We start from the raw sequence: 21,453 nt of genomic DNA, 5'->3' as shown, positions 1-21,453 counted from the left end.
TTCATTGTATCTATAAATTAAAGTACTTATCATTTATTTGAGGAGTTGATAAAAACAACAATTTTTTTCAAATTATAGTAGTTGTATTTATTGTTTCACGTTGTGGTCATTAGAATCATTAATGGTATACATGTAGATTTATGTCATATTTTTGTATGATACATTTATTTTTATAAAATAAATCAGGTAACAAAAGTAAATCAGTTTTCAGAATTCGCTGGTAGTTTTTCGTCCACCCAAGAACGATAAGCAGCAATACTAGTATAAGTTCCTGGGTAATTTGGCTGCGCGCAACCTTTTCCCCAGGAAACCAAACCAGCGACTCGTCCGTTGATAACCAAAGGACTGCCACCATCACCCACACAAACATTTTTTCCACCTTCTAAATAGCCTGCACATATTTGACCTTGTGGAAGTCCACCGAATTCATAATAAAGCTCATTGCATTTATCATTGGGAACAATTGGTACTGAAAGACTTTTCAAATTATATGAAAATGTTCCATATCCCCCGGTTGTAATTCGGCCCCATCCGGCTACGGTTGCCAATGTGCCGGGTTCAACTTCTTCATCGACGTTAAAAAGTGGTATAGGTTGTCGAGTTTTATCGAACTTAAATGGCTGGTAGACTTCGACTAGAGCAATATTGTTCAATGGAATCCGATTAAAATTGACTCCGAAGGCTTCGTGTTTAATAACTCGAGCAACTGTATGATAAGATCCGCCTGTGTTGGTGAAATTACTTCCCGCATGAACTATCATTCCAAATTCAACAGGACAGCTTGCAGTTGTGAGGACCCAGTTCTTTGCGATAATCGCACCCCCGCAGCTATTAAACCCATTGTATAAGAAGTTAACTTGGTACGGAAAATCTTCAATTACTGCATTTTGACCGCCACTTATTCGTGCGTTGTGCTTCAGGAGTAAATGATTTCTCAGGGGATCAGCTGAAATTAAATTTAAAAAGTCTTTATAATATTTATATTTTTTACTACTCATGTGATTGTCTTAGAATTTCATAATTTTGAATTATAATGAGTTGCTTCAGTTTGAAAAATAAGTAAATTAATTGCTGAGAAATTAATTTAAATAACAATTACATTATTCAAAGCTTTTATGAAATCAAAAAGCTATGAACAATTTTATTTAATATAAATAATAGACGTGAAACTTATAATTTTACCAAATTTATTTATAGAAGTTTAAATAAAATGATTAGACCGATGCTTAATTATAAATTAATATAATAGAGAATAAAAAATTCATTTTAGAAAACCATACCTGCGACCGCTGAAAAAATGAACAGGACAAAAAGTTTCAACATCGTGATGTCTGGCAACTTTACTACTGATTATTTTTTCACATTTCGTATTTATATAGTTTGTTATCCCGCACGTTATCGTAGAGATTGAATAATTTGAGTTCATTAGCTTTAATTAATCAATTATTATTTTAGACAAAGTTCAAATCTGATATAATCAGATGAATTTCATAAACAAGAATTCTTAATAATTGAAATAGATAAGATCATAAACGATTAATAGTTACAATAAATGAAGATAAATTTTTTAAATTTCAAGTTTCGTTTTTTGAAGATAATAATTTATCATGTGTGATCTAAAAATTTATCAAATTATCACAAATTATCATCTAATATTGACAGAGATGTTTACATTTTTTAGATTTTTTCAATTTAAAAAATAAAATTTAACTATTGATTTTATCGACAAATTTTGAAAGATAAACTAATCATTATTTTGATTTTTCAATATCCGCAACGTGGATCTCTTCTAGATAATTAATTAAGAAGCTGTAACTAATTTGACTTTTTTGTTTAATCATATTTTTGGATAGTTAAAAACGATAAAATTTTGGTTTTTCCAGAAATAATTTTTTATTTTATATATTATATATATTTAAAAAACTAATCTATACGCGGGATAATAAGTAGTTGGTTTTTTCAGCGGAGTGCTCTGGATTTTATTTCGTTTCGCGTTCACTTCGATTCGAAGTTTTAATATTAAAATATCCTAATTTCGAGCGAATTTTACTCCGAGAAAATTTGCAGTCATCTGCTCCGTATATACTCCAGGTTTGCTCTGCATTCACTCCGCTAATTTTTTTACAGTGTAGACAGAATAAGAGAAAATTTAAATTTCAAAATAAATACACCGTCAAAAATCGGGAGTTAATTCGAAGTGAATACGGAATTTATTTCAATCCACATTTACTCCGATTTAGAATTTTAATATTAAATTAAACTCCCCTTCAAAGTAAATCTTACTCCAAGGAGAATTAAATAAATAACCAGTCATCCGCTTCGAATTCATTTCGGATTTAATCCGCGTTCACTCTGAAAAATTTTGACAGTGTATGTTTTAATTATTTATTATATCTAATCAATTAGAATTTTTGATATTTGGATTCATTTTTATTGAAAATAAATTTTGGTAGACTAGAATAATATAAAACCGATGAAAATTAAATTGGATAGAGTAAAAATTTTAATTAAAAACTCTATTCTGAATTAAGTTTTAAAACTTATTCTTTTTGTTTTAATTATAAACAAAAATTTGAGGAAAGGTCATAATATATTAATGTATTCATTTTTTGTTGTTATCAAATTTATTGAAACGAATTATAGTAAAAAAGTTATTTATGTAATATATCATAAAATCATTCATTTATCAAACCAAAGTATATCAAATTTATTGTTAGTAAAACATGACTGTAGTTTTTAGTACATTCTTAATTTTTCTTGAATCCATGGTATGTAAGAAGAAATTTTAGTATAAACTCCATGATATTCAGGATCACCACATCCATTAGTCCAAGATACAAACCCAGCAATTCGTCCATTGATGGCAAAAGGACTGCCTATGTCTCTCAAACAAGCACCTTGTTTAAATCCTGGATTACCGGCACAAAATTGATCCTCCTGAATTCCACCGAACAAATCGTAACTATTTTTACATTCTTGTGGGGTCATAGTTTTCAAATCAACTGCTTTCAGATTTTGTGACACTTGATTATTCTCAGTGAAGCCCCATCCTGCCAATTTACCTAATGTATACGCTGGAACTTCTTCATTAGCATTAAAAAGTACCATTGGTTGACGAGTTTTGTCAAATTTAAATGGTTCACTGACTCTTAATAACTGGATATTATTGAATACAACACCATTTGTGAGATCAGTGAAGTCAAATTCTTCGTGTTCAATAATCTGAACGATGGTGTGCAGAGAACCACCTTCTTCAGAATAAGTACTACCTGCACGAATTAAACCTCCAATATAAACATAACAGGTTATAGCAGATAGTACCCACTTTTGGGAAATAATTCCTCCTCCACAGTAGTGTCCAAAGTTTTGGACACTTACGAGGTAAGGAAATTCTTCAATAGATGCATTTCTACCGCCAACAATTCTGGCATTGTGATCCAACCGGAAATGGTTTCTCAATGGATCAGCTGAAATAAATTTGATATAATGATATATGCAAATTATTGTTTTACTTCAATTTTATATTTTATCGAAAATTTACTTGGAATATTTTATGAGCCAATGTTTTTTTTTGTTTTTGTAACCAATGATGTTATTGAAATCAATGTAACTAATTCGTAAAAAAAGTAACTACAAAAAAAACTTACCCGTTGCTACGGCAGAAAGAATGAATAAAACGAAAAGTTTAAGCATCTTGCCTTCAGCTTTGACTTCACTGACAATTCTGAGCTTTACTATTGACAATCCTCATATATATATATTCAGCTGATATCAATTTATCTTCAATAAAATTCATTTTTGATTTATTGTTACATAAGTTTATTTTTTGTCTTCGAAATGAATATTAATTAGAAATCTGCTTGAGATGGTATCAGACACCATTATGGATGACTGTTCGATAACGGGGATTTGATTGATATATCTCATCAAATCTAATATAAGTTCGATAACTAATAAACTAAATATTAAATACTACCGGATTTAATAATTAGTATTTCACAAACCTAATACTTTTGGTAAAAGGGGCAAAATGCACTTCCTAGAAAATGAAAAAAAAAAAAAAAAAAAAAAAAAATTTCTTAATATTTTCAAGAGTTATCTGGACTGGGAAATTACTCAGCATCTCATATCAGAAAATCCGGCATGTGAGGGTTCGATTAATAGATTTTTTTTTTTTTTTTAAATAAATTTACATCAGATAGTTTTTACTCCATCAAAATAAGGATAATTAATTTGATTTTTGTTTTAACTAATTTTATTTTTTATAATAATATAAATATTATTATAAATTAACTTATTTCCAAACTTTATTTTCACATAACTTCAAATTTCTGAGTCATAAATATGTTAAAAATTAAAATCATAATTAATTTTATTTTATTTCATTTAAATATTTTTTTTTTTCATCGTCCATGAGTCAATTTATTTAAAATAATATTAATTTTAAAACTAATAGTCATTTAAAAAGACTGGGTTTTAATTAAAAATTTGTTTTTTCATGTGTAATTAGTTTTTTAATGCGAGAAATTTCATAGTAAAACTTTGATAAACTCACAATTATCAAAAACTAATTACGGTTTTTCAACAAAAAAGTTAGTAGTGTATTTTTATAATTTTTTTAATTAAAATTGGACTCAATATTCTGATTAATCACATAAATTTTAAATAAAAATTTTGTTTTTCAAAACTACTGTAGACTCTTTTAAGAAAATACTTTAACTTTCTAGATCAACATTTAAAATATCTGTATCTGTTAATTCATTAAATAGCAGTTAAGTGACGTTTTTTAGCTGCAATACACGGAGCAATTTAATTCAAATCTCCAAGTGTATTAGGACACCCTTCTGCATATTATTTCTCCACCAAGGTTTGTTCAAACACTTGCGTGTTTTTTTTTTAATATTACAAATATTTTTCTATCATATTCTGCCGCCATTTTATTTTAACGTATGAATTTTAATTTGTCTCCAATTTTCAATAATTTATTTTTCAAATACTTAAATTTATCAATTAAGTAATAATAATAATTAATAAATTAATTACTTTGGGAACTTTTGGGTCCTGTCCGGAATATTTGAATTGCCGCTTTTTTTTAATGGTGTCCGCGCATGCGTGCAATGAGTCATAAATTTTCTATCCCCACTGATTCTTAACCGAACATCATCCGAATCTGGTCAATTTTTTTTAACGGCCATTACAGATCACAGCAAAAACAGTGGTAGACTGATAAGAGTATACGTTTTTGAAAGTGAAGACAAGTTAATATATAATTTCTTCATATTTATTATTTTAAAATAATAATTAGTAATAAATTTTTAAACTAACTGTTCAATAAATTACACCAAGATGGAAAAACCTCAGAAAATGCCTAAGGTGGCTAAAGTAAGTACATAACCTTTTTAATTTTGTTTTAAATTAATATTTAATATTTTATTATCAATTTTTTTTTTAATTAAAAAGAATTAAATTTTAATTTAGGATAAAACATTCCATTATTCTATCAAATTCATTCAAAAATAATCATTCATTATTTCATAGACTGGATTTATTGTTAAACCAGTTATTTAATACCCATTAAATCATTGAGCGTGTTCAGCCGAACAAAATAATGAGTAATTTTAGTCAGTTACTCAGTGCACTGAGCTAAGTGTTCGGCCTGGACACTCGACGCATACTTAGGAACTTTTTTCTGGCCGCCATTTTACTTGGTATACCTTTTTGTGTCTTTTACCGCGTAAAAACGTCTACATCAAAATAGTAATTAAAGTGCAAATCGTTTAATGGAAATTGATGCACTAAATTATTAATATCTTCGAAAGGATCAAATACAATTTCCTCCATTAAAATATTGTTTATAATATTCTCCATTGTAATTCACTTATTTCAATAATAAATAATATCATAAATATGACAGCATGAAAAATTAGGTTATGACACTTTTAAACTATAGTAAGAGTTAAACAGTGTGTCCAGGCGGAAAACACACTGTGCTCAGGAGCTCAGGATAAAATTTCTTTTAGTCTGACTAACTGACTAAAATTACTCAGTATTTTATTCGGCTGAACACGCTCATTGTTTAATTAAAAATTTAAAGGGTATAACTACTGATATTTTTCTAAAAATTTATTTATTTTAATTTTTAAAATATATTTTGTCAAAATTGATTACAATTTATAGAATAATGATACTAAATAATTTGAATATATTTCAGGTTAAAAATAAAGCACCAGCAGAAATTCAAATTACAGCTGAGCAGCTGTTACGTGAAGCTAAAGAACGTGATTTGGAGATTCTGCCACCACCACCAAAGCAGAAAATTTCAGACCCCCATGAACTCGCGGACTACCAGCACCGTAAACGAAAAGCATTCGAAGACAACATTCGAAAAAATCGTATGGTCATATGTAATTGGGTGAAATACGCACAATGGGAGGAAACACAGAAACAAATTCCTCGGGCACGTTCTATTTACGAACGTGCGTTGGACGTCGACCATCGGAACATAACTCTGTAGCTGAAGTATGTCGAGATGGAAATGCGCAATCGACAAGTCAATCACGCGCGAAATTTGTGGGATCGTGCAGTCACTATTCTTCCGCGTGTCAGCCAATTTTGGTACAAGTATACTTACATGGAGGAGATGCTGGAGAACACAGCGGCAGCCCGGCAAGTATTTGAGCGCTGGATGGAGTGGGAACCTGACGAGCAAGCATGGCAGACTTACATTAATTTTGAGCTTCGATACAAAGAACTAGACCGAGCACGACAAATTTACGAACGTTTTGTGATGGTCCATCCCGATGTTAAGAATTGGATAAAGTACGCGCGCTTTGAGGCCAACAACGGATTTATAAAAGGCGCCCGTAACGTTTATGAACGCGCTGTTACATTCTACGGCGATGAAGTGATCGATGAAAAACTCTATCTTGCGTTTGCTCGTTTTGAAGAATCTCAGCGTGAGCATGAGCGCGCTCGAGCAATCTACAAGTATTCTATAGATCACATTCCGAAGGAGCGCGCTGAAGAAATATATAAAGCGTATACGATCCATGAAAAGAAATATGGCGACCGTTCAGACATTGAATCGGTAATTGTTAGTAAGCGTAAAAATAAATATGAGCAGTCCGTAAAAGACGATCCCTACAACTACGACACATGGTTTGATTATTTAAAACTCATGGAATCGGAAGGTAACCACGAGGAAACTAGGGAAATATACGAACGAGCCATCGCTTACGTTCCGCCTAAAAAAGAGAAAGAATATTGGCGGCGTTATATTTATTTGTGGATCAACTACGCTCTGTTTGAAGAGCTCGAGACCAAGGATTTGAGCCGCTGTCAACAAGTCTATGAAGTATGCCTCAAATTGATTCCGCACAAAATATTTACGTTTGCAAAGATCTGGCTGATGTATGCAAAGTTTGAGATTAGACGAAAAAATCTAACTCTCGCACGTAAAACTTTGGGCAGAAGTTTGGGTGTGTGTCCAAAAAATAAACTATTCCGTGGGTACATTGATCTGGAGATCCAGTTACGCGAATTTGACCGCTGCAGGAAGCTTTATGAAAAGTGGCTAGAATATGAGCCGGAAAATTGCACGACATGGATGAAATACTGCGAGTTAGAGACTCTGCTGGGTGATATTGATCGTGCGCGAGCTATTTATGAGCTTGGATTAAAACAACCACGGCTCGATATGCCGGAGTTGCTGTGGAAGTCGTACATTGACTTTGAAATCTCTCAAGAAGAGCCTCAGAAAGCGCGGCAGTTGTTCGAGCGACTGCTTGAGCGATCGATTCATGTCAAAATTTGGATCGCTTATGCCAAGTTTGAGCTATTTAATGAACATGAGGACATAGATAAAGTAGAAGTCGCTAGGAGAGTGTTCGAGCGAGCAAACAATGCATTAAAACTGAATGGAGACCGAGAGAGCCGAGCAATTTTGTTGGAAGCTTGGAGAGACTTCGAGATGGAGAAAGGGGATGAGGAGAGTCAGAAGAAGATCAAGGACAAGATGCCGCGAAGAATCAAGAAGACGCAAAAGGTGATGGGTGATGATGGCATGGAGGGATGGCAGGAAGTATACGACTTTGAGTTCCCTGAGGACGAGACACACAAGACCACAATAAAATTACTGAGCATTGCAAAGAATTGGAAAAAGCTTGCCGATAAAACTTCAGATGAAAATTAAATTTTAATTATTTTTTGTTGTGTAAGGATTTAATTTAAATTATGGCAATAAGTTTTCTTTTGTAAAGAACTGTAAATAAAAGTAATTTATATTTTTAAAGAAATTGTAGTCTTGAATTGAATTTAATTATTTTTTAATATTATATATTTGCTGAATAATTAGAATAATAGAAAATACTTTTTATATCGTAGATTTATTTTTATAAAATAATTATTGGTTTTGAATTTTGTTCGAATTTTGAATTAAAATTTAGCGTCGAATAATTGCATGGAAAATTATAATTAAAAGAAAAATTTTATAACTTCACATAATTTAAATAATGACCTCATTTATAACATCTCTGGAATATTAATTTCGGCCTTGATATCAATGTTGATTTCATCTTGAACATCTGTTTCACTTTTATCAATTCCACTCTGACTTCTCGAATTTTCATCTCTTACAAAGTTTCTTCCTCTGAGAAAATCCCAAGTATTACCGTCAACTCGTTGAGAGCCATAGAGATATCTATCAATGGTGTCTACTGTTCGAGAACTTCCTTGACTTCTATCAGTACCATATCCTCTTCGATAATCAGTTTGATTTCGAAGATTCCAATTATTGGCGATTGTTCTTTCAGATTGAGATTGAATTCCATTATTGCCGGTTAATCTTCGAGAATCTGCTTGACTTCTGTCAGTACCATACCCTCTTCGATAATCAGTTTGATTTCTATTACGGGCAAATATTCTTCGAAAATTAGATTGACTTTTATCACTGCCAGTTAATCTTCGTGAATCTGCTTGGTTTCTATCAATGTTGTATCCTTGGTAATAACGATGATTAATCACGTAAAATAAATCGTAAAATGATTAATCACATAAATTTTAAATAAAAATTTTGTTTTTCAAAACTACTGTAGACTCTTTTAAGGAAATACTTTAACTTTCTAGATCAACATTTAAAATATCTGTATCTGTTAATTCATTAAATATCCATCATTTTAATCAAAAGCGTACACATAATTCTTCGATTAAGAAGAAATAAAAAACTTATTGGGTTATGAATTCAAAAATTTAAAACTTTTATTTCTGATAAACTTTATTTTGAATAATTATAACAAATTTGTTTATTATAAGTAAAGTAGTACATAATAGAAATATTTATTAGTCAAGCAAATCATGTAATTTTGTCGTGAAAATTAAAGTTGTAATTTTTCTTCGATCCAAGATAAATAAGGAGCAATTTTAGTATAGAGTTGGTAATTTTCTGATTTTTCGCAACCTTGTTTCCATGCTGAAACTCCGAAAACTTGTCCGTTAATAGTCAAAGGACTGCCTAAGTATTGGAAACAAGAATCTTCTCCTCTGGTCTCTGGTGAACTCGCGCAAAATTGATCCTCCTGAATTCCACCGTAGGAAAAGTAACTTTCGTTACATTTTTCATCGGAAATAATTGACACCGGAAATTTTTTCAAACTGTGAGGAGTATCATCTTCATTCTCAACTATACCCCACGCAGTCAGGTAGCCTACATCGTATTCTGATACTTGATCATCAAGTTTTGAAAGTGATATTGGTTGACGAGTTTCGTCAAATTTGAATGGTTCATTTACTCTGAGTAGCATGATGTTATGAACCGGAACTTGATTTTTGGATTCACCTAATTCAAATTGTTCATGTCGAATAATTTCAACTATCGAGTGTAGAGAGCCATTTACGTTGTCAAAAGTACTGCCTGCCCGAATTTTTCGTCCAACCGCAGCTTCACAGGTCGCTGCTGTCAAGATCATTTCATCAGAAATGATTACCCCTCCACAGTAGCTTTCGCCAAAACGCTGAATGCTTACTTGGTAAGGAAATTCTGTAATTGATGCATTTTTACCACCGATACTTTCAAAATTTTTTATTGGATCAGCTGAAAAAAATTCAAAAAAATTATCAGTTTATCGTTTGTCATTAAATAATTTATGCTAAGCCACGAATTATTTAATGTCAATTTAATCCGGTCATAAAATATTTTTAAAACGGGGCAATTGGGTTAAAAAAAAATTTTTTTATCTTTGAAAAAAATGTATAAAAAAAATTACCTGTTGCTACAGCAGCAAAAATAAACAAGGCGGCAATTTTGAACATCGTGCTTCAAAGTAGTACTTGGTTACTAATAACTTTGTAGAAATTTTCGTTCATATATTCGACTAAAAAACTGTAATCTTGTTATTGTTTTAAAAATCCACTTTAAATGATAACTAAATAATAATATTTTCAAAAGAATTATCTATAACTACTTTAAGAAATGAATTTGATTGGTTTTTAAAACAATTATCTTAAAGAACATCAAAATAAGCTGATAAAAAAAATAGTTTAATTGAAATCTTCCTGATTGATCTTTAGATACATTTTGTTATGATCAAAAAAATAAGTTATTGAACTCAGGTTGAACAATACATAAAAAAATTACCTATAGTTAAAAATAAAATATAGAAAAGAAAATAAAAGGATTTCATACAGAACGTTCTATTATTTTATTATTCTATTATTTTTACGTATGAACAACAAAATTATTTTTACAGATGAACAATTTTTATACAGAATTATATCGATGTCAAAAAAAAAAAAAAAAAAAAATTAGATGAACTTAAACTTGACTAGTTGGTATTTTTGTTCAACATAAAATTACAATATACAATTATAACTATATATATAACCAATTAGCTGATCACATAAAATTCACTGTTACACATTTAATTTAACTTATTACACATTATTTAATTAAATTTAATTAATCAAGAGACAAAATTGATTCAATAGACGTTCGGCTCTTTGAATGTAATTTAGGTCCACCCAAATAGCTCAGTGGATTTTCAAAAGTCCGCATATCTTCTCCCAAAAATATCGGGGTGGTATTGAGCATTTTAAATTTTCCATCTGCAAAACAATCAATTTATTCATATATTTTTTAAAATAACTATAAATATTTTTTTCATCTCTATAATATATGGCGCAAAAGACCCAATTATTGTTATTTAATTTTATTCCCGTACGAAAAAAATATGTATCTAGGCAACTTTGCATATATATTTTTATACTCAATATTTTTTACTGATAACAAAATGATTAAAATACCTGGGCTCGTTGCTTGAGATTTCGATGGTTGTCTAACTCCAAAAATGCGAATTATCTAAAAATTAAAAAATTATTTATATTCAAATTTATAAAATATTATTTATTTTCAATATGTGAAGAAAAATAAGTAGAGTAATATAGCGAGAATAAGGAGAATTTATCAGTCGATAGTTATCTGACGAAAGTTTAAGATAAGAAATAAATAAATAAAAAGTAATGATGATTAAATAATAGTGTTACATTTTGCGTTAGTATCAATAAAAGCTCACTTACTTCGGTAAATTAAACATTGCACATTAACGCACGAATTATTAAATAAACAGTATGGTATGTTTTGATTTAATGCCACTGTGTCACATTTTTATAAATAATTAATAGTAATAATAATAAAAAAAAACATGAAATAGGGTGACTGCACCAGTAAATGAACAGTCGTTTTTTTCTATGTTTTAATGTAGAAGACGCGATAAAATTTGACGAAGATCTAAAAGCCGTCAATTAAACAAAAACGGAGTATTTTCTTTATGTAATTGAGATTAAAATCTAAATTATGTAAGTAAAAATTAAGTAATGTTCATTTACTGGGCCGATCACCCTTTGATAAAAAAAAAAGCTGCGATGTGACTGGTGATCAGCATTTCAGCAGCCCAAAAAGCTCAAACATGCGATGATATGATAGAAAACACAGTATAATTAAATAAAAGGTAGAAGTACCATTTGTGACTATGCCCCATTTTTGGACAATTAATACTTTTTTTTAATTAATCAAGAAATACACGGGGGAACTATTTTTCTTTGAAATGCTATGGTGTCTTAGTAAAACCGGATCATATTGAAATAAACACTTGCAAAAATTACCATGGTCATATTGAAATTGACAGCGATTAAATAACAGATTACTGTAACCACAGCAAATTTTACTATGGTCATAGCAGTTTTTATATGGGTTCATTTCAATTTCCGCCCGCTGGCCAACAGTGTCCGGCTTTACTAAGACATAATATTTTATACAAGAATAATTTCCCCATGAATGAAAATAAATTCGCATCGTAATAGTGTGATAAAAGTTTTTTTTTTATTAAATTCTATGCGAGTTATCAGATTTTCAAGTGTCCAAAATTGGGCCTAGAGTTGCCAAAAACGGTACCTCAGTCCTGTATGATGACGGTATGAATGATTATGAATAATTTATAGTAACAAGCTTTTTTTGATTCATTTGTATATATTTATCTATAAGCTCCAATAAAACATGCTATAAAATATTTATATATATCTCATTCACAAAATATCGTATCTTAAATTTCTAAAAAGTTATATTGTATAATTAGTTTATCAAACTTTATACTTATGTATACTGTGTTAAAATATTTATTTATTAATTTGTAAATTTTTCAGTCAATTATTTTTTTCTTTCTTTGTAAATGTTACTAAAAAAAAAAAAATACTCTGTGATACCTTTTTAATTACAATTAAAACGTTTCTTGCGTTTCATCCGTTTTGGTAATGGAGTTTAATGGTATCACATTCTCTTCATTAGTCGCCTTAGACCAAGTTATTATCTGAAAAATTTTTATATCCCGATATAAAATAATACTTTTAGTTAATTGATCATCTTTCCCTTAGTTGTAATTATTTTAAATATTTTCCCCTCATTAATTTCATTTTAAAATTTTAAATTTTTATGACTGTGATGTTGCGTTCGCTTGTAAATTTTTTTTCACCACTAAAGCTCATGTCCACATATAATATTTTTTTTTTAATTAATAAAACCATAAGCGCATTAATTAATAATAACAATGTTTTGATTTTTCTTTGTGATGTTCTGATACTAAGTGGTAATAAAGCAATTGAATGAATTAACATAAAGATAATTGTGTTTAGTGCTTTCGGTGGGTGAGTCCAAATAAAATAAATAATCGGATGATAGATAAAACAAAATTCTGAAAATTATAAATTATTAACGATTTTTTTTTATTTAACTCAGCCTTATTTTCGCTTTATCTATTGAATATATATACTGTAAAAAATTTGCGGAGTGAACGCGGATTAAAATTTCCTCCGAAGGGAAGTTTATTTTAATATTAAAACTCTGAATTGGAATGAATACAAATTTAAATAAAATTCGTAATCACTCCACATTCACCCCAATTTTTTACAGTGTGATGCTGATTTCAAGGATAAAATATTATTTAAATAATAAATTAGTTATTAAAATTAAAATATTAAATTTAACGTAATAGTCGTATTTATAAGTACAATTAATATTTAATTAATTGATTGTTATTTTTTAATTATGATTCCATCTTTGGCACATCGAACATTTTAGCTGTTACTTTTTCGAGATACAAACTTTCTGGACGTGTTTTGTTTATTATTTCGAGGGTTGGTTCACCGAAATCCAAACTCAGAGGTCTCTGAACGGTGCCGTTTGTTGTCTCGTTAACGCCGATGACAAACTCATTTGTCTTTATTTCATTGAGACCAGTTATTGAAAAGTTCGTTTCCAATAAACGTTTTCCGGGTGCGCTTGGAATACTTGGTGGAAGACGTTTTAATGCTTGATTTCTTACCGGAACCGGTTTGACGAGTACTTCGGCTTCTGTTTCCGGACTTGAATTTTTTTCCATTTCTTCTTCATCTTCGTCTTCTTCTTCTTCTTGCTCCCGTTCTTCGAGCTCTGGCTCTTCAGTTAAATCTTCCATTGACTAAAAATTTACGAATGAAATTAAAAAAATACATCATTAGCTTATTGAATAATTAAATTAATTAAAATTAAAAATAGCTTTCAGAATAATAAGAACATGCGAAGTCGAAAACTTATTTTTCATGCTTTAGTTAATAATTTAAAAGCTTAAAACATGCAAAGCATTAAACTCGTACGAGTTTCTTTTTAAATAAAATAAAAAAAAAAATGTTTACAAATGGATTCGGTTTCGCAGGTTTCGGACCGGTGCCAGTATTTACCCCAAGTAATTCTTTCTTCTCTGATTCTTCTTCTGTAAAACAGAAAAAAAGTAAATAAATTTTGAAAATTACAAAAAATTAATTACAATAACAAACCTTTTATAAAAACTTTTTTATCATTAGCAACATCATTTTTTGATTCTGAATTAGGGACTGATTTGTAGTCCTTGGTTCCATTAGGTCTCTTTTCATCATCGATGATTGTCTTAAATCCAACCGTTTTGACACCAGATGTTCCAACAACAGTAGTAGCATAAGCCGGCTGCCATCGTTTCGAACCACCAGGAGATCCGCTGCCCGAAACAGCGGCTGCTGCTAGAGCTCGTCTCCGTTTTCGATCACGTCTCGCGCTTCTTAGTACTTCATAAATGCATCCAACTACCGCCAAAACAAATACACAAACAAGTACTATAAAAATGTAAGTGCCTGCGCCTTGTTCTTCTTTAGTTTCGTCGTTGTATAATGATTTGTACGGAATTCGTGCCGGTGGATCTTCTACCCATGCTCTGTCGCGACCCTTAAATACAAATCAATTATAATCATTAAATACATCAATACAGATATCAAGGTTTACTACTAGGGTGTAATTTTGAAAAAATCCATTTTTTTTGTACATTTCGATAGTCTATGTCTTCAAAAATAACATACTACAATTTCTAGTGCATAATTCAAATAGTTTTTGAGTTACAAACACCTGAAGAGAAATTTTCGCGCGAAATTTGAAACTTTTTTCAAAAATTCCATCATTGAGTTAAATTTCAATTTTTCTTTTCGATCGAGGGTCATGGGACGGACAATACCTTCTGGTTTAATAAACTTTTTGGTTTTTTTATTTCATGCACTGAAGGTCGATATCACTGCAGTGGAGCTTTTTATTTTGTATCCTTGGGAAATTGCGAATAACTCAGTGAATTTTCAATTTTTTGGTTCAAAAATTTTATCATGTATTTATTATATATCCACAAATATATCCTTAGAACATGAAAACATTCCATGAAGTAGTTTTCTTTAAAAAAATTCCCAAAAGCCACCTTTTTCTGGTGGTCACACTAATGGTGTCCCTTAAAGACTATGATCAAGTACTTAATTTTCTTTAAATACTTACAACACTGTCATTTCTCGGAGGTTCAAGCCCTCGTGGCTGAGCATGAAAAACGGCACACTGAGCACTTCTGACCCCCGCTGGAATAGATGCTCTTACTGTTTCACTTCCTTTTTTAGTGAATAACATATACTCCTCCAATGGTTTCATTATCGCGCCCCCATTAATTGAGACTACAACGTCTATAAAAAAAATTTTTTAAAATAAATTTCATATTTATCAATAATTAAATAATATATTTAAATATTTAACTTACTACTAAGACACCCAGTGTAACCTTTATAAGCGCTAAATCTATGGTCAGTAGTATTAAGTCCCCCTAGTTGAATTTCTGTAGCTCCAGGACTTTCATCTTCTTCCTGATGATTACCATTATCATCGTCATTGATACTTAGCACAGGAATCGGTAATAATTGCACGGGTTCGCGATCAATCTACAGATAATTTTAAACATTTAGTTTAACGTTTACTTATTTATTTTTATTTTTGAATGAATAATTTTCTTTTTTTAAATTAACGCACCAGTAAAGTTGCGGTGTTATTGTCTCGTACATAATAAACGCTATGTCTGGCACCATTCAAAAAATTTCTGTCATTTAATCTCACTCCGAAAGTAGAACCTTCTCTGTCCTCTTCAAAAATCAATTGACCTTCTGAGGTCAATGCTACCAGCAGATAATAAGTTCTCCTAAAAAGATAATGATAATTATAAATAAAGGCTGAAATTAAATAAACTATCAGTGAATTTAATGACATACTTATTTTCTGTTTGTAATAACAATAGCGCGGATGTCCGTTGACGTAAATCGTTTGTCGAAAACGCTAATTGGACCTTAACTTGTTTAACTTCGCCTTCTAATTCAAATCCTCTTTGCAGAACACTTTCTCCGCTGAAATCCGCGCCTTTTTCTGTAACAACATTTTTTGTAGATACAAAACTTATAATAATAAATACCGAAGTAAAATAAAATAATTACCGTCAGCGCAGTTTTCCCCAAAATAAGAAGTCAACTCGCAATTGCAAGAAGACTCTTGTTTGCCGAAATCTTCGGTGCATATCCCGAGATTTTTACACGGCACGGCGTCACATTTCATTTGACAGTTTGGCAACACTCCTTTGCTTCCTTCGTGATTGGCTTCGCTTGCGAGATTAGGAAGATCCACAAGATATTCGCCAATCATTAGACCTCGAAGACAACCGACGTATCCTTGAATAAGATTCCCTTCTTTTCCAACGCGCAGAAGATTGTCGGGATCAAACCCTCCTAGATTTACCTAAACACGTGTCATTTATTTAATTATAATTGATCTGTTAATTTACTAAAATTTTTATTTGTTGACGTTGTGAAAAATTAGCGGAGTGAACGCGGAGTAAATCCGGAGTGAAATTCACTCAAACGGGAGTTTATTTTAATATTAAGACTCCGAATCCAAGTGAATGCAGATTGAAATAAATCCAGATTTGATTTAAACTCTGAGTTTAAGAAGAAGAAGAGAGAAAGAAATCCAATAATTACTTGAAAGTAATCAGTTGGTGGTGCAGGTGGTCGTTGTGGCGCCAAAACTTCTTTCTCCGGATTGATCCAGGGCTTATTGGAATAAGTATCCAGCAGCAGTGGCACGGCATCCAGAGTAATGTTGTGATTATTGACGTGCAGAGTAGTTGAAGTCGCGCCTCTGATAATCGCAATTTGAACGGAAATCCCGGTGTTGACTCCTGTAACAATAATTAAAAGAAAAAACTATTTGAGTAATTGACATGATAGTAATGTTGATGGGTTTGGATCTTACGTCAGTCAAACTCTTCGCGTCTCTTGGAATTCGTCTAGGTAGTAGTAGTGAAGTAGTAGTAGTAGTGTAGTAGTAGGTAGTAGAAGTAGTTCCTTCGTAGAAGAAAACGGTTGCCCACCTGGATACTGGACGGTGATGTTCTTAATCTCGTTCCCGGTGTTAAATAAGTAGACAATGCTGGTCCCGTTGGAAATGTAGAGATGAGCAAAGTTGTTGAGGTGGTCGTTGGCATACAGGATGAGTGAGTGGGTGTCGTAAGTCCTCAGATTTATCAGGATGTTCTCCAGCAGCATACTCTTCAGCAGTAATTTCTCTTCATCAGCGCCTGACCCGAAGTAGTTTTTCTTCAGAAATGCACCCGGTGATGAAAACGTCAGCGCTTTGCTGTTGATGTCTGCAATTAATTAATTTCATTTATTAAATTTAATAAAAGTAAATAATTATATATGAAAATATTTACTTGTTTCACAAAATGTTCCTTGATGTGCCCACTTATTTTCACAAACGCACTCAAAGTTGCTCCAGAGTTCAACGCATCTCGCGCCATTCTGACATTTGTTCGGTTGACATGACGGCTTACAATCTTTTATTATTTCTGACAAGTGGACTGACATGTAACTGTGAATATCTAAAATTTCTCCATTGACAACCAGACCGCGGAAGCATCCAATCAGTCCTTGTCTTACTTCCGATGTTTTCAAATGCTCCCTATAGTAATTAGAAATAAGTAACTTAACATAAAATATTTATTCTACTTTTAAATAATTTCTTACGCAGTAGCGCCGCCAATGAACATCGACCCCTCGAAAGGTCCGAATTCTTCTTCAGGCAGTAGTTCAACCATTTGGAAGTCGGTATTTATCATAAAGCGAACATGGTAGTCATTGTAATCAATCCAAATTTTCTGCCACTCGCCGTTGTTTAATTTTCTCCGGCTTTTAACTTCCATTTCACGATTCGCTCCGGTATTGAGAGTGAAATTGAACGTAAGACGATATTCAGAAGTCAGTACGACCATAAATGACGGATAGTTGCTACGTATAGGCGGCTGATACAAAAGAATTGCTTTTTCTCCAGTTGTACGAAAACTGAATGCTATATCACCTTTACGCCATCCTGGCACTTCGATGTACGACTGAGATGTCGTGAAAGTGACGACATATTTCTGCGTATCTAAAAAATATTTTTAAATATTTGATTTAAAAGTTCTGGGTATTTTTTATTAAATAAAAAAAATTAATACTCGTTTCAACGCATTCTAGGGGGCCGAGTGTTATTCTGCCTTGCGCGTCTTCTTCTAGGTCTTTTTGTTGAATGAAAACCATCCCCATTATACCTAAAGAGTCAGGGCTTTCATAGTAGCCTTCGTCTGAAAGCCATTTACCGGCAGAAACATCGCAGTTGCAACTCAATTCAGGATTCACGCAGGTTCGGTTTGCTAAATAGTGATTAGTAATTAATTATTTGTTGTTAATTGCTCTGGTATTGATGGCTGATGGTCGATACTCACTTCCACATGGACAGGAGCCGCGATTGACGTTGCCGATGTGATCAACGATCGTTTCTTTGGAACCGAGGAACCACGTGGCGCTATGAAGATCCAAAGGGGCCTTGTAGCAGTCGTATTTCACGTACTGACTGCAGTACAGCGAATGTGAAATCAATTCTTGAAGCATTTCAGCAGTAAATTGTCGATAAGTTATGTTAAATGAAAAATCGTCCTCTGCTATTGATCTTACGTCGACTTGAGAAGGTAAATTGTGCTCGACAATTGTTTTAGTCGCGTCTTCAATTGATTGAAACTCACATTTAACTAGTGCTGGTGGGAATCTACCGTTCCCATCTATATCGATTTTATAAACATCGTCTTGAGTGTATCCTAATAGTGCTAATTCTTCACAGGTTTTACGGTATTGGGCTAATAATTTATAAATTTTTATAAAATTATTTTTACAGATATTGCAGTAATTTTTTTTTCTGAACTCACTGTTCAAAATTTTGTAGTAAGAAATTTTTTATAAATGATTTAAGTACTGCCTTTAAATATTTACTTTTAGATTTATGAATTTATCAAAAAAATATTTTAATGCTTGCAAAAGTTTTATAATAATTTTGTCTTAGTGAAAAAATTTATCCAATTTTTATTTGTCGATTTTTTTTGGAATAAAAAAAAGAGGCATGAATTCAAAAAACTCTGGATCATAAAATTAAAATCGAGTTTTTAAAATTTTAGACACGGGCTGCAGTGTAAAAATTTTTTTTTAAATTTATGATAAAAAATTTTGATTAGTGAGTATGAGAAAATCAATATTGTGTGTGAGATATATATTTATAATATTCAATACCAAAATGACAATTTTTTCCAATGTATCCAGTATCGCTACAGTCACAAGTAATTTTATTTTCTTTAACAGAACATTTTCCTCCATGCTCACAAGTATTTGGTCTTTTGCAAGGATCGACAAACTGACAATTATCCAAAGCAACTTCACCTACAACTCTCTCAGTATTTATAACATATCGCGGCTCGATAACTTCATCATTAACTTTTATATTCCTCATACAGCCAACCAAACCTGTTAGAAAACAATCAAAAACTTAATTATCTGTTTTCTAATTGACCTCATTTAGTTCCCAGCAAATAAAATGTGAGCCACTAACCTGCGTCACTTTTGCCACTGCCAATAATGACTTTATCGCCGAGCTCAAATGTCATGGCAAACATTTTTCCCTGTTTGTGTCTGTAATCTACAATAATATTCAGCTCCCCTTTGGTGTAATTGAGCTCAACTGCATGCCAAGATGTCTTGTTATCCGGCGGAAATTTAACGGAAGATGATACAGTTATATTTTCAATTAAGACTGGAATTAACTGGAATCTCATTTCATCATTTACGAGTCTCAGCTACAAAAATAATAAATTATTTTAAATTATACACTTGATATTTTAATACAGCGACTGCTTCGATTTACCTCCCAGTATCCGAGGCCTTGGTCACTTTTAACGTCACCAGAAGCCACTACGGCCACCGGTTTCGAGCTTTGAAAATCAAAATTAAGCATCAGAGAATCAGTTCTGGCAATCGGCCACCAAATGTGACTTCCCGCGAATGGATAAGTTATCGGAATTACATCAACATCTACTTCATAATACTCTGGCTGAAGTACTCCGATGTAATGAACCATCGGATTTGACTTTTTAAGTTCATATATTATTGACTTGTCATTATAAAAAACATACTTCAGTGCACCTAAAATATATTTGTTATTAAATTATGATCAACTATGACGCATTATTTTATTTAAAATTTAAAATACCCGCAAAATTATTGTAAGACATGAGCCCCCTTTTTTTATGGAGCTCAGGACCTCCGCCGATGTAAATTTCCGGATCAATAATCATGTAATGATTATCACCAGGTATTTCAAGTACTTTACTCTCATAGTCAAGGCTTACGGTCACTTGAGAGCCATTATGAAATAATGTTAAATTATTCCAGTGATTTGAATTTACGTAATCGCCTAAGGTCGTAGTTATCTTGGAGTCATGACCAAAGTCAAGGGAAATATGAACTTTTTTGTCAATTATACTCGCTGATACATAATGAGCCGTACCATCTATCTCACCAGATGCATAAAACAGTACAGAGTCATCCCAACGTGTCTAAAAATTTTTAAATAATATATTAATTATTTTTATTAGACTGATTCAAAAAAATTGACTATTTCTTTTTTCAAAAATTAATATTTTAAATATTAATATTAACAATCTCCTCATCCCAATTTTTGATTTCCCATTTAAATAACATGGGAAAAGTTTATTATTTTATTTATTGGAACAAGTTGACATTTAAATGCAAATAACTAAAGAGCTTTCAGAAATTTTAAAAACTTTGTAGAAGGAATTTCGTCAAAAACATCTATTGATTTTTCTGATATACTGATTGGTGATAGAATTCTTAACTTTCAAAAAAAATTCCCATGTTATCAAATGGGAAATTTTGGAAAAAAAATAGACGATTTTTTTGACACAGTGTAATACATATATATATATATATATATATATATATATATATATATATATATATATATATTTTATAAAATATACGTACTTTGAACATCATACTTAGACGATTAACAGAAGAATGAACTCGATCTTTCCAATCGTAAACTCTGAAGGACACGTAAGACGACCCACGGAGTGTTAAAATAGTCGCAGCTGAAATTATAATTATAAAATTTATTTATTAACATTTATATAACCAGTAATTGTTTTTTCTTATTAATTAAGAGCGAGATTA

At 31.4% G+C, this 21,453-nt stretch overlaps 3 protein-coding genes and 1 pseudogene across 9 annotated transcripts in view; 1 reads left to right on the top strand and 3 right to left on the bottom strand.

The window, feature by feature from the left end:
- Window positions 1-67: 67 nt before the first annotated feature.
- On the bottom strand, window positions 68-10,369 carry LOC103577477 (uncharacterized; annotated as a pseudogene).
- On the bottom strand, window positions 2,600-3,712 carry LOC103577474 (trypsin-6-like). The gene is made up of 2 exons (XM_008558121.2): window positions 3,648-3,712; window positions 2,600-3,467 (listed from the first exon to the last, which is right to left on the bottom strand). Exons 1-2 carry the CDS (start codon window positions 3,691-3,693, stop codon window positions 2,737-2,739), a joined length of 777 nt encoding a protein of 258 aa, XP_008556343.1. The 5' UTR covers window positions 3,694-3,712; the 3' UTR covers window positions 2,600-2,736.
- Window positions 5,171-8,293, top strand: LOC128667244 (protein crooked neck-like). Its single transcript, XM_053738053.1, has 2 exons — window positions 5,171-5,382; window positions 6,212-8,293. The coding sequence occupies exon 2, from the start codon at window positions 6,530-6,532 to the stop codon at window positions 8,189-8,191; it is 1,662 nt and encodes a 553-aa protein (XP_053594028.1). The 5' UTR covers window positions 5,171-5,382; window positions 6,212-6,529; the 3' UTR covers window positions 8,192-8,293.
- A 469-nt stretch (window positions 10,370-10,838) lies between the features above and the next one.
- The window catches only part of LOC103577482 (axotactin), a 95,013-nt gene continuing 84,398 nt past the window's right edge, over window positions 10,839-21,453 (bottom strand). For 4 of the 7 annotated variants that reach the window (XM_053738729.1, XM_008558132.2, XM_008558131.2 and 1 more), the window contains exons 7-25: window positions 21,265-21,371; window positions 20,471-20,816; window positions 20,126-20,403; window positions 19,814-20,057; window positions 19,498-19,728; window positions 18,663-19,070; window positions 18,396-18,590; window positions 17,926-18,325; window positions 17,613-17,860; window positions 17,271-17,546; window positions 16,879-17,078; window positions 16,339-16,636; window positions 16,120-16,270; window positions 15,884-16,049; window positions 15,618-15,795; window positions 15,365-15,543; window positions 14,356-14,776; window positions 14,215-14,291; window positions 12,770-14,000 (exon numbers count right to left, since the gene is read on the bottom strand). In XM_053738729.1, the coding sequence (XP_053594704.1) occupies window positions 13,587-14,000; window positions 14,215-14,291; window positions 14,356-14,776; window positions 15,365-15,543; window positions 15,618-15,795; window positions 15,884-16,049; window positions 16,120-16,270; window positions 16,339-16,636; window positions 16,879-17,078; window positions 17,271-17,546; window positions 17,613-17,860; window positions 17,926-18,325; window positions 18,396-18,590; window positions 18,663-19,070; window positions 19,498-19,728; window positions 19,814-20,057; window positions 20,126-20,403; window positions 20,471-20,816; window positions 21,265-21,371 (4,817 nt within the window). In that variant the 3' untranslated portion in view covers window positions 12,770-13,586. Of the gene's footprint in view, window positions 11,098-11,295; window positions 11,351-11,559; window positions 14,001-14,214; window positions 14,292-14,355; window positions 14,777-15,364; window positions 15,544-15,617; window positions 15,796-15,883; window positions 16,050-16,119; window positions 16,271-16,338; window positions 16,637-16,878; window positions 17,079-17,270; window positions 17,547-17,612; window positions 17,861-17,925; window positions 18,326-18,395; window positions 18,591-18,662; window positions 19,071-19,497; window positions 19,729-19,813; window positions 20,058-20,125; window positions 20,404-20,470; window positions 20,817-21,264; window positions 21,372-21,453 lie in introns of those variants that run through there. The other 3 variants (XR_008403611.1, XM_008558134.1, XM_053738730.1) reach the window with 3 other exon arrangements.

The sequence above is a fragment of the Microplitis demolitor genome, chromosome 4, assembly GCF_026212275.2.
Source record: "Microplitis demolitor isolate Queensland-Clemson2020A chromosome 4, iyMicDemo2.1a, whole genome shotgun sequence".
In the NCBI taxonomy this organism is placed as follows: Eukaryota; Metazoa; Arthropoda; class Insecta; order Hymenoptera; family Braconidae; genus Microplitis; species Microplitis demolitor.
Note: the sequence above shows the minus strand (reverse complement) of the source record. Positions and strands in the feature narration are given on the sequence as shown.

Bases quoted from the DNA above. Each gene is read 5' to 3' on its own strand.
- LOC103577474 (XM_008558121.2), bottom strand. From the start codon at position 3,693: ATGCTTAAACTTTTCGTTTTATTCATTCTTTCTGCCGTAGCAACGG. The intron at 3,468-3,647 runs GTAAGTTTTTTT...AATTTATTTCAG, and splicing joins TCTTTCTGCCGTAGCAACGG to CTGATCCATTGAGAAACCAT.
- LOC128667244 (XM_053738053.1), top strand. From the start codon at position 6,530: ATGGAAATGCGCAATCGACAAGTCAATCACGCGCGAAATTTGTGGGAT.